This window comes from Rhipicephalus sanguineus, chromosome 2, assembly GCF_013339695.2.
Source record: "Rhipicephalus sanguineus isolate Rsan-2018 chromosome 2, BIME_Rsan_1.4, whole genome shotgun sequence".
Lineage (NCBI taxonomy): Eukaryota > Metazoa > Arthropoda > Arachnida > Ixodida > Ixodidae > Rhipicephalus > Rhipicephalus sanguineus.
Genome location: NC_051177.1, coordinates 153,259,988 through 153,273,303, shown reverse-complemented (window position 1 = coordinate 153,273,303; position 13,316 = coordinate 153,259,988). Strand labels below are relative to the sequence as shown.

Genomic DNA, 13,316 nt, shown 5'->3' with positions numbered 1-13,316 from the left:
GCGGTCGGGTACTCCAGAATTTTTTTCTTCTGCTTTATTCTTCTTTGTGCCTTTTTGCATATATACATATCCGGGACATGACGGCGTCGACAGACGGCGACGGCAAAAATCAGCCGAGAGTGTCCATATAATTGCTATCGCAATAAAACGGTTTTTAAGGAATGTTTCCAAGTTGAGATACATTACCTGTTGAAAGCACGCAGTTAAAAAAAAAGATTTTATGACACCATACCATTAGCGTTAAGCGCTAAGAATGCTTGAGGAGCGTGCTAATGAAAAAAACAATAGTTACATGAATTAAACTTGCAGCGCTTCTCAATACAGTTAAACAAAGGACGAAAATTAAGGCACGCATATTATACATGAAGGTAATTGGAAAACCGCCACAATTAATTTTTTCTGGGCTGTAAAAAAAAAACACCTCTATTCTCCACATGTTTTAAGGAGACATCCACAAACCAAAGCAATAAAAAAGCTTCAGATAAAGTTCTTTAAATTTCATTTCAGAACCTTCAACATGGCGATTTTTGACTGGTAAACGGCTACATACATGTCCCTCATGCAAAATACTGAATGAGCTTCAGGACAAAAAAGGACGTTTTCTTGCTAGCCAAGTAAATGTATCTTGTTATAAAAATGTGCGATGGCTCAGTTTTACGCTGCAGAACATTGAAATGCACATTGTTTCAGAGATGTGGATTCAACTCGCTGTAGTAGCCAATTAACAGCTCAGAAGAAAGAAAAGCTTGGGGCTTTTTTATACTGGTTGTGTTAACGACGAACAAACAGGCATGAATGTAACGGTTTGTGTCAGAGTAACGCAATACCCAGCGTATACAAGCTAGCAAACTACTAGGGAAAACTGTGTTTCGAACACGTTTACGGCAAGTGAAGCCAACCGCACTGCACGTGTCGGCCCTGCATACGGAGGAGCTCCGAATGAGGGGCCAGCGCGCGTGAAGGGGGAGGAAAGCGAGGTTAGACGCCAGTGGCTCGTGATATCGACAGACTATGCATTCGCTCTATCGGTTACGCCGACGCGTACGGCGACGCCGCTCAACGCAGTAACCGTCGCCTAAGAGCGTGCTATAAAAGTGTTGCTTCGAAACTCTCACTGTTCAATTGACTACTAGCCCTTGGTAAGTCCGACGCAGGACACAGTCGATTACCCGTAGGCACAAGCGTAGCTCGGACAGGCGGGAGCGCACAAGTGCGAACTCCCACTTAGCTGCCGTCTTACAATTATTTTACGCGCTGCAGTATGCGAGTGCTTGGGTAGTGCAGGTACCGCGGTCGTCATGTGGGGGCAGCCATGTTGTGCGACGAGTCAGAACGCGGCGCCCTCCCGCCGGTTGATCACCATGTTTTGATGGTGATCAGCCGGCGGGTCTCTGTGGGTGACGTAACTCCAAGCTTATGCTGACGCGATACAGCCTGACTAGCCAAATGTATCTGAGCTGCTCGCGTCTAAGCGGAAGAAGCGGCGAATTAAATTATAAACGTAAAATTCATAGGCTTCCTTATGCATTCGCGGAAGATGCCTCGAACGCGAAAACAATGTGTACCTATTTTACAGGGCAATTTCTAACATGCGGAAGGAGCTTTTTTTTCTTTTAATATTTTTCACACGAAGGTGTTTTATGTCGGGGTGCACCAAGACTTTACTGAGGTATTTTCGTCACAAATATGACGCTGGTAAAATGCGCACTAACGGATGAGAAAGAAAACAAGGTTCCACCACCGGGAATTCAACACGCGACCTATCAGTTCGCGGCGGTAAGGACCCGGCACTCTACCGACTACGCCATCGACGCACCTGCACGATGTTCCACAAACGTGCCTTATATCGCTCACACATTCTCTCTCGCACGGTGCTCTCTGTTGGCGGTGCTAGGCGGGCCGGGGCGGTGCAAAGCCATCTAGGTGGTGTTGGGCGATGCCGCCTTTTGTGATCAGTGCAATGAAGTGAAGTAGTGCTTCATGACAATAACGAGCACCGACCGATAGGAAGCGATTTGGTGACGACGCAATTAAAGCATGGCCTCAGAGACTGTGCGCCGGCAGGCGCGCAATCTCGAAGCCAATCTAGACGCCGTTACGTTATTTGCCTTTCGCTTCGTGTTAGCGTGTGATGGCTCCTTGTCAGAGTAATGCAGTTTCCACATGCACCAACGCTGTTTCTCCGCCACCTACTGCTTCGAGTGTCCTAGCACCGACTACTAAAAGAGCTTCAATAAGCTCCGCAGAAAGGCAACGATGTCGACAGGGGAATGCCGCGCCTTCGTGGAGAGAGACAGAGGCCAGCGGGGCGTGGAACGCCTCCGTGCGTTCGCGGCTCAAGCTACGAATCTTAACCTCCAGTGTTGCTGAGGCGCATTGTGGTACTGGATGCATGAGCACAGGCGTAGGTTACCCTAGTACTCGAGAACGCACACTGTACCGTGTCTCTCAATCAACGACGTTTTGAAGAAGTGCATATCGAGTACCAGTGTTTATTATATGCTTGTTGATGTCATCATTGCGTGCGATTCACGATACGCTGTGTCCAGGTATAATTTAACAACTTCAGTTACCACAGCGGTTGAACCATGATTATGGGCGTTAGTCGTCGCGATGGAGAGTACCGCTAGGCACCAACGTGGGCGATCCACTTCAAACGGTTCTATAGCTACCAAACACCAATAGACATTCTACAAGCTCTCATAGATCAATGCGCAATAAACTACTTCTGTGAAGGCAACTTTCACTTTCGTGTTATACTGATTCCTATGACTGACGAACCAGCCATGCTTTTTTTGTCGTGAGCGTGAGCGCCGCAAGGAGGAGTTTAGCGCGAAGATCGCACGGCTCGGGACGCGCTTGGGAGGTTGCAATTTTTTGAACCACAAGACGGCTTTTCGCCGAGGGTCCCTTCTCATGAGCCGTCTCAGCTCATGCCTTAGAAATGAAAACAAAATTTCCCGACACAATGACTCCTTGTAGTCGTCTTCCCCACCGCGATCCTTCTTCAACTTACAGCGGGCTCACTGACGGCACCAGAAATGGGACGACTGTTTGATGCGTGTGATAACGGTCTTAAGCTTGAAGGACTAGAAAACATTTTCAGCAAGATGTGACGGAGGCAGTCTAGTCCACTACTGAAGTAATTCTACGGGAACTGATAAAGGTGGTACAGGGATCCATTTAGATGAATATTCGACAAAATGGATGGCTCCCTCTTTGTGTACGGGTAGTATTAGGGGTTTTGCGTACCAAAACCGCGATATCATTATGAGGCACATCGTGGCGGATGACTCCGGAGTTGTGTATTAACGGTACGAAACCGAAGTACATATATTTATGTAAAGCATGCAAAAGTTGTAATAATTTGCAGAAGTTGTGAGCATCATGTCCTCAAAACAACAAAGCGGGGGTGAATTTGTGTGCACGGAATCAAGAGCATACCAAGGGTGTGATCGAAATCGCGATCATTTGCCTTTGTGTGCGGCAACATGTAACTTCGGGAACGGGGACGAGAATACCTCGCATATTTTTTTTGCCTTTGTAACATGCCGTGGATAATATTAACAGCAGGCTATCAGGCAGTGGTTTCTGTATCATGTGTACAAGCAAGATGGGCGTTGAAAGGTTTGGCAGAAAAATATTCACGAAAAAAAAAAGAGGTTTCGACTCAGCAGACGGTACATGCTTATAAGAACTTAACAAGGTTTAAATTAGTTTACCTATCTTTAACAACACTCGTCACCTCCGCTTCAAGTGGCACGTATTGTCAATAATGATAACCAACACACAACCAAGGTAAGAAAGGAATAGGGGACGTTATGTGTAGTATTTATGATACAAATATGAAGAAATTAGTGTGGACGAAAAGATAACTTGCCGCCGGCAGGCACCGGACCTGCAACCATCGAATAACGCGTTAGATGCTATGCCAATTGAGCTACGGCGGCGGCCGCCCTCCCGTAGAATTTATCGGGTATATCCACGCATTTAAAGCTGGGAGCGTAAGTCGGCGCCGCCATAGCTACGAGCTCATAAATTCCGCTTCTTTCGTTCATGTATCCTCAATGTAGCTTCTCACTTTGCTGAATTCAATAAATTATCTTAAGGTGTTGTCGATAGGGGACACATTGCTTTCTGCGTGAGCTCACACATTATTACATTACATGTATAAGCCTTCAAGCATCCATGAAGTTATCGAAAAAAAAGTTAGGAAGACATACATGAAGGTTACCCGTAATATATCATGCCACACTCTTAGCTCCCGACACACAGAAAAAAAATCAACCCCTCATTTGTGTATATGTGACGTTCTTCATAGGTGGCTAATTTTACCTGGTAAGGCGCCGTTTGCGGGAGTGACACACTGACGCTGTGAAAGTGAAAGAATTCGCTTGGCCTTGTCTGTGTCCACCAGGCCCTCCATGGTCCGTCTCTCGTTGTGCGAATGGCGAGCGTTAGCTTCGGCTGGCTTTTCCCTTGCATTGCGTAGAAAAACGTTATCTGTGTGATGGGACAGGGAAAAAAAAAAGAAATCGAACGCACTAAATTTACACTTCAGTACACTAGAATGGAACAATACATTACACCACCAGCTTCACTGAGACGGCCGATCATGCGTTTTAAAAAATGGCGAAGAACTGCGCAAATAAAAACATTACGCTTCTGTTCGTGCTTTTAGAGGCAATAGAGTTTTCTTAATTTTCGAAAGAGTGTGGCACAGTTCTGCTATTTGCACTCGGTGGCTCAAGCGAAAGACATTATTTGCACTGTAACGAAGTGCAATTTCGGGCGCTGCAAACATATCAAGTAACATAGCCCTTATTCCTCACCCAAAGCCTACCCGAGAGGACTGGGAGGCGGCCCTGCTTAGTTGCTCAGATCATCAGGCCCAGCAGACCTTAATACAGAGGACCAGGGCGGTGGCTTAAGCCTATGGGGTCCCGAGATGACGTACTTCACCTAGACTGTAGGGACTTCTAAAGAGGTCCCACGCCTATCTTTTGTTAATAAATGATTTTCACCGCGACCATCAGCTGTCCGCGAGACGCGATCTCGCTAATGCCTGGCCAGCCGCTGTTCGGACGATGCCTGCTACTTTGCTTGCTGCTTCTCTTCATATTTTGACTTCGTATGCGTTGTTCGGCGTGAACCTTGCATAAGCCAGGGCTCTTGGGAACGTCTCTGCTTTGGTTTTGAAGTTAGCCCACGTCCGTATGGCGTGGTTATTGAACCACAGTTTCGCGACACACGTTAAACTTTAATACGATTCCAGACACTGTTCAACGTGCTTGTTATGGGAAGGAAGAAATGAAGAAACAAGCGGAAAGACAGGGAGGTTAGCCAGTTCTTAGACCGGCTGGCTACTCTGTGCTGGTTATGTGGCACTGCAGATGTCAGGATCGCGATGACGCTGGGCACTGACACCTACAATCGCTGGCGAAGCCGGTGAGGATTTCTGGCCAAGTCAGGCGTCCCCGGCAGCTTGTCGTCGTCAAGCATGGGGGACTGCAGAGTTTGACTGTATGATTCCAGGGTTGGCGAAAACTGCAGCAGCCTCCACCATAATATAAAGCTGGCGAATCGCTGGCAATGCATGAAAGAAAAGCAACAGGCAGTGTCCCAAGAAGAGCTGGCCAGACGATTTCGAGCTCGTTCCTGGCGAATGGCTGGAGATGTGTTTGTTGCAGCGTGCTTATGTGGGCTGGTCGGTTCATGCTTGCTGGGGCAACAGCGCAAAATCATGACATGAGAAGGAGATGCCAAACCACAGCTCTGTAGGTTGACTCCTCCTTCTGTTGTCCTGTTTTTCGCGTTGTTTCCCCAGCAAGTGTATGCAGCGCCGGGCGTAAGTTTCCACTACACTACCAAAAATCGAAAATGCCTGATTTACTCATTTGTAAACTTGCAGCCTGTAGGTTGGCATGACACATGCGCTCGCAATAAATTGTGAGGATGACACCAGATTTTAGATATACGTTTTATAACAGAAAAACCCTGACATTTTAGTTACTTTCAGGCATTACAGTCTAAAACCAGTTTTGTTAAAATATATATACGAGTCAAATATTGGTGTATCTTTACAGCAATTTTCATGGCGCTAATGCGAAGATTGGTGCTGAATTCGATATTCTTTTTTCACAAAAGAAACAGCCTTGATGTCTCAGAGACGTGAATTCGTTAATTGTATTATGTACCCTTACATAATCAGTTGCACAGTTATCAGCGGTAATTTTTTGGTATATTAGACTTACGCATATATATTTTTGGAAATAGTGTATGCTTCCTTAAAAGTGAGTAAGAGTGTTTCAATACGCTTCATCTTGTAAACCAAGCTGTTTATGCTGGAAGGCAACCTCATGCCAGGTAACCGTGGTCTTATGCTGATGGCCTATCTATTTGCGCAGCAGCATCTGGCAGGCAAGGCAATTGTCGCCGTTTCGGTTGCCGAGGGAATTGGTCCCACGCGCGATGCCCGTTGCTCCCGTTTTAGCGTACTCACACGGAGCGTGAACGCGGTGCGCGTTCGGCCGCGTTCGTATCTGGCTCCGTCGCCGCGAACTCCTTGCGTAAGCTCGCAGAAACTGGCGCAAAAAACGTAACCATCTCCGGCTAAAAGGAACTATGTGTGGATACGAAGCAGCAGGGAGATGGTTCGCTTGAGCGGGAGATGGTGCTATTCTTTTTACTTGCGTTCTCGAGCCTGTGCCTTCCTATGACGTTATTTATGTTATTTTGTTGGCGTTATCTGGACGCCCGTGGACGCCTGTTCTGTCGGGAGTCTCACCTCCTAAATATTTCTTGCTCCGTGATCAGAAGCGATGGGAGGCTGCTCTGCGCAGCTCGTAGCCGGAGCTACAGCTTCCGACAGTGGGCGGGGCCAGAAGGGCCGCCAAAGCGCGAAATTGTTCGACCATCTAGAGTGGTCCGAGGGCCGAACGTCGTCCCTTTTGTCCCTACATTATTCTTTTGTGAATAAAAATATCACAGGGCCCCTTACGCATGCGCCTAAAGCAACTCGAAGGCGAAAGCCATCTTCTTTTTCTTCTCAGTCGATGTATTAATCATGCCTCGCCACCCACCGCACGCTTTCCTCAGATAACGTGGCTTTTCACTGCCTCCAGGATCGCGGGCGTTGCGAGCTCTCTGCAGCTCACCTGGGTTTGTACTGCCTCTGTTTCATGATCGACCCACCTGTGACAAAGCGAAGAGGTCATGTGATTATGTCTTCACCTGACATCACGCGATGCGACGTCACAGTGACGTTATAGTAGCGTAATGGTGAAGTAAGAAATTTAGGCGATATCTCAAGTCCTTATGTCGTCATATGGTGACGTCAATACGGCGTGATGTTTTTTTGCATCACTCGTGTTTGCGCCGACGCCACTGGATGCCGACGTGGGACGCCGCACAATTTTCACGCTTGATGAGGCAACAAGGACTTTCGCCTTAATGAGTATGTTTACCTTCCTACCTTGGAACGAGGTGCTGGGTATTAGCGCGCAGTCGTCTTATAATGCTAAAAAATATCGTCATAGCACTTTTGTATTCCTTCGCATGGTATGGCGGTTCAGGAGTTTCTGGTGATGTGGCTCGGTGTAAATGTTCTTAGACGGCAGCGTTAGCCTCTTGGTTTCTTACCAAAATATCGTGTTTCGGGGTCTTCACAATGTGCGTTTGAGGAATGTCTTCGCCTCATTGGTGATAATTCTTCCTGTCCGGAGAGGTCATAAGTTTGATTTGGCAGATCGTGACAATGGCGAATGACAAGTCCTTTCCGCAGGTGGGTATTCAGCTGGCAACGAAGACTTTTCCGGCTGCTTCAAGGCCCCTGGCTGCTAAACGTGTAGCTGTAATCTCTTCACACTGTTTCTTGTTGACAAGCGCAGTAAATATCTCCCGGCTTACATTCAGTGCCACCCTTGCACCATAACTCTTTTTCAACGTCTTTATTTCTTCGCTATTGCCCCTTTTGAGCACAAGTTAGGTAGTGTGCTCAAAGCTACATTGAGAAGCTCAGGGGTAATGATAGAGTCCTGAGGCATGCCCTTGGCTGAGACATCGATTTTGTTTCGATACTACAAAGTAAGGTCGCTGTGGCTTCCCTTACAGTATGCAAATTGGCATGGTAGCCCAATTGCCAATGTGTATGCGATTCTTACCAGTATCTTCAAGTTGTCTCTTTCACTCTTATTCGCATTTCGATACAGTGCGCTCATTCAGCTAATACTAAAGCTTGTATGAGTTTTTGGGTGTGTCGTTGTTTCAAACGAGATCTTGAATTTTTGAACTCTGCCTGAACCTGCGTAACCGTTACGGGAAGTCGTTCTAACGTGACTAGTTCCTTTCCGTCCTTCTTCAAGACCAATCCAAGTATTACCCTTAGGCACATGCTTCAAGTCAGCGTTACTCCAGGGTCTGGGATCTCTTGAATGGGGTATTCATTTGTTCTTTTTTTAGATGTGAAGTATCTTATGGCGGAGTTCAATCTGGTGGTGGTGGTGTGCGACGTCACCACCCTTAGTGCGCGTGCGCATACCCTCTCCACACACCTCCTTTCCACTCCCCTCACCATTCCTCCTGTCCTCTTCTCCTCTCCCCTCTCCCTTTCACCTCACCACTTCCCCTCTCCACTTCCGCTCTCCACTTCTCCTCCCTCCCCTTTCCACTCTTCCTCTGAAACGCGGGCTAGACATGCCAAAATTCTCTCCTGCGCAACGCCACGATGAGCACCAGTGCAGGCGAGTCCCCTCGCCCTCTCTCTCCTCTCCTACGCTGCCCCCCTCTCGCACGCCAGTCGACCGCGTTCCCCGCTCGCCCTGTGAGAAATAACGGCCAGGCTAGAGGGAAGACGAGACGCGCGTAGCGTTCCTCTTCGCGTTCCAGGACGCGAGGTCGGTAGCATGCCCAACGAACGCCAACGGAACGCGATCGTGCAAGTGCTCCGGCTTCACATTGCCTCATGGTCCCCTTTAGCGGGAAATGGTGTAATTTTTTAAGAATTAGAAGTTTCCATTTCTCAGGGAACGCGACATTCCACTACCCGCCAGACACTTTTCAGCTTTACCTAGAGCCTCCTGTAATGCTATTGCTTTCTAGATGTAGATACCGCGAGTGTAAGTATGGTCATTTTTGTAGAGGACTCAACGAACAAGTTAGGTAGGGTGCTCAAAGCTAGATTTAAAAGCTTAGGGGTAATGGCGGAGTCTTGAGGCATGCCCTTGGCTGGGACATCAATTTTCTTTCGATTTCAAAATTTCAATGTCCACTTTAGGTCGGAAAGGAAGACTTAAAAGTTTTGGATTCTCTGGCCGCTCTTAACGTGGCTGACATATTGAAGTAGCGCGTGCACTTGCATATTACTTCCCTCCTGATGTGTAGGAGGGATTATTTTGGTTAGTAGGTGCTGTATTTAACAAAGCAATATGTTTTGACGTGCCCGTTTTCTTCCAGGTTTAGAGGAAGCCTGATGAGGACCACATGTTTTTATCAATTGAATTTACTTCTTCCCTTTTCTTGCATTGCTATGATATAAGAAAAAAACATGGTTGATCCCTCCATCATAGGAATCGGAATAACACGAAAGTAAAACGTGCCCTTATAGAAGTAACTGAATGTTTACGGTACATTGATATAAGAGAACTTGCACAATGTATATTGATGTCTGGCAGCTATAGCACCGTTTAACGTGGATGCACCCACTTTCATGCTTGGTGGTACATCTCCATGCCGACGACTAACGTCCATGTTCAATGATTAAACAAACCCTTGTGGTAGCTGTAGTAGTTAGCGGTGAAAGCGTAATCAGAGAACGAGTTGTGATAGCCAGAAGAGCGTCGCGTATTGAACGCAGAATTTGGTCGCCATCCTGCAGGATTTTAAAACTTGATTGAACACCACGGCCGCACTAGAGGGAAACGCAAAGCGCGTCGTGCCGCCCCGGTAGCCCGGCCGCAATTTTTCTCGGAACGAACGCGTAGGCGGGGAACGCGGTGTTGCAGCCAGGTGAGGCAGGCGCGCGTCGCAGAGCTATTATTGGTTTGATTAGCGATATGCTGTGAGCGAGCCGACGCTTGCGTTAAGGTCGCCACCTCGCGGTGTGTTAAGGCACTGACAAAATTGCACTTCTATTGAAAACGCGCCGAATGGGACGAACGTGTAACGCGTTGCAGGTACTAAATCGCGGAAGCCACAGTAATGACGAATTACTTTACTTTGCCGCTCCCAGAGGGCAACACCACCCCGCCGACCGGGAGAGTGGTAGATATAAAAGGCGCGTTTGTAAAGCCTCTAGTCTGAGACCGTGGCGCAGTGGATAGCGCGCCCGGTATCTGTTGTTGCGGGCCGAGCGGTCGTGGGTTCGATGCCCAGTGACGGAACTTTTTTTCTTTGCCATCTGATCGTGTACATTTTTTCGACGTCATTTCCGTGACGGAAATACGTCACTGAAGTCTTGGTGGACCCCGACATAAAACACTTTCGTGTTAAAATGCTGTTTTATAGCAGTATTGATTTCACTAATCCCGTTAATGGGGAATGCAATCGCCGGGCAGATTTCAAGGGCGGACGTGTCGGCCCCCCGAAACGCACCACGAAAACGCGGACTATTTAGAGTTTGTCCTTTTAGAGCGCCAGCGAACGCCGGTTGTGGTCCAAAGACCGAGTCAGAGCCAAGAGTTGATAAGAGAAACAAATTATATTCTCAGTTAATGCAGTACAAGCATCACAAACATGCACACTCGGCTGGTACAAGTTAAAATTTCACAATATAACTGAGATGGTGTTACACAACGGGAACTAAACAAACAGATCACGCGCTACAAATGCAATCTCATGCATTACAACATATTCAAGATCAGTTAAAGTCCTGAATATTGAACAGCGTATTCAGTGCACAATTCTTAGACGGAACTTGAATGCGTCTCTACCAGGAAACACTCTCGCAAACTTCAGCGCTGATCGTCGTCATTCCTCTCGTAGGTCCCGAATGTCTCTCTTCCAGGAAACACTCACGGAACTTGTCACTACTCACACGACGTCATCATGCGATTCTTTCAGATCGACGATCGACTGACCGCACATGATCATAAAAACGTCTTCTTTGGCTGGCGGAGCCACAGTCAACATAAACCAAAAACAAAAAAAAACCGATATTTTTGACCGGAACGAAAAGGTAACCGAAACGTTATATATTATTTCGTTCCGGAGTGAAACTGAATTTTTTTCAATCGTTTTTCGGTTCACGAGAAAACTTGGAAATTCGGAACAACTGAGGTCATGCAACATGAGCAATTATGGATACCTCAGGGTACAGTATTCACGCGTACCTCAGGCAGGAATTCCAAAGTAATGATCAAATTGTGCGAAAGACGAGAACAGTGGCAACCAGAGATGTTTATATTCACGCAAGTGGACTTTTGCGCACTTGTTACGCCGGCCAGCGTGGAGAGGGCATTGTCGGTGCTGAAGTTTGTTACAGCGAAAGTTGTTATGAGATCGCAACAGGCGATTTTGGCGCCATAGTTGGCCGCCGTCGCCGGTGTCCGTAACCACTTTCGCGCGGAATAAGAAAAAAATTCAAATGGGAAACAAATTTGTAGGATCAGATTAACCCGCGCCCTCTGCCTGGCAGTCGAGTATTCCACCACAGTGCCACGCTGGTGCTTGTAACTCCTTCGCAAAAATACTCTATACAGGCGTCATATGTCGAGAAAGGAATCATGTTAACATATGTAATATGTAGCGTGGAAGAAGAGTAAAATAACAACCTGGCATCATACAATGCGAATTGCGCAACGGGTCGGTCGTTGTATGCTTCCAACCCGTTACAAAGGTCACAGCCATAATTCTTCATCGTCATCAGTCACAACACAAAGTGCACATAATGCCTTACAGATGTGTTGCGGGTACCACGATTCTCCGAAGAATGACGAAAAATGGCATTGTGGGTGCTTCGCTACTTGAGAAAAATTACGATGGTTTATGGCGTAGTGGGTACCTTGCATATGTACTTGTATTAGTTGCTCCAAGAGAGTCTACAACGGGCTCTAGAAAGGGCACTCATCCAGCTTTCGCTGTGACTGTGCTGCGTGTTCCGCGCCAGCCAGGCGATATTTTATCAGAACAGCAGTCTCGCACATCAGAGAGTACACTCAATGACGTGCTGCTTCTGAGATCGTGCTCACTCCCTTGACGCAAAGCATTGAGCCCGCTAAAAAAAATCGTAATTGACTTTTGAGAAAATCAATACTCTGACTTTGAAGGGTATACCGGTTTGCGCTAGTTGGTAGACATTCGTGGTACACTTACTTCCGCACCTCTGAAGAACGTGGGAAGAACGTGTCTTACCCCTATTTCACTTTCTTAAGAGGACGGCAAGTAACTAAGTCCAATGTTTTTATGATTACCTTAACTTCAAATTATTGCATAAAAAAACGTTACGAACCGTTACGGAACATTTTTTTTTCGTTTCGGAACAGAAACGGAACGGAACTTTTTGCGGTGGAACGAAACTAAAACCGAAACGAAAAACATTTCGTTCCGACACCCTGCTCCGGACCGACTGACTGACTGGTCGTCGGTGCACGCTTTTATCTCCCCTACCCCGGGTTCCAGAAGCGTCGGGTGTGTTCTTTGGCGTGCAGCCGAAGGGCGAGAATTTTTCTGTTGATTCCGCTCCCGGTGGCGGCACTCGGCGTGGCATCATGCTTTCCTTCGAGAGGCTTCCAGGCTTTGCCGGGCGTTTGATCCTAGACTGTCAGTAGGGGTGAGGAGCCGCGCACGTGGCGTCTTTTCATACTTGTTTTTTCGTTGTTCGCACTTCTTGGGCGAGCGGCTGGCGCCGTGCTATCCCGCTGCTGTTTGAAAGCGACAACGCGCGCACTTTATTGACGCGCTCGTTTGTGACAATTGGATACTGCTGTTTGTAGACTATGAAATGGCAGTTTCACTTCCGCACTTTTAGCTGCGAGTGATCTTTCGTTCCCGTTTTATTTGCCATCTTGACTATCAAAGATTTTCTTTATGTGTACTTCTGTGCTCGGTTATTTGACGTTTTTGCTTGCCTGTTTATTGTTATTTCCAAGCACAGACATTCTTTGATTAAAACTGGTCAATGTGTGCTATTTCCAATTTCGTGGATTATACTGTTGCTTGCGCCGTTGCTGATAGACGGTGTTGCCTGGATGAGTATTGCGTGGACTTCTTTTAATGTTTTCTTCGATCGTTTTGTTAATACAGGCTTCTCACGGAGGCTTTAGTGTCGCTATGTTGTTTTCAAGCGCAGACATTCTTTGGTTAAAACTGACCAATTTGTG

At 47.1% G+C, this 13,316-nt stretch overlaps 1 protein-coding gene across 1 annotated transcript in view; it reads right to left on the bottom strand.

Moving 5' to 3' along the window:
• Positions 1-13,316, bottom strand: part of LOC119383812 (MAM and LDL-receptor class A domain-containing protein 1) — a 167,892-nt gene that overhangs the window by 109,276 nt on the left and 45,300 nt on the right. The window contains exon 14 of the mRNA XM_049412968.1: positions 4,336-4,503. Within this exon, the coding sequence (XP_049268925.1) occupies positions 4,336-4,503 (168 nt within the window). The remainder of the gene's footprint in view (positions 1-4,335; positions 4,504-13,316) is intronic.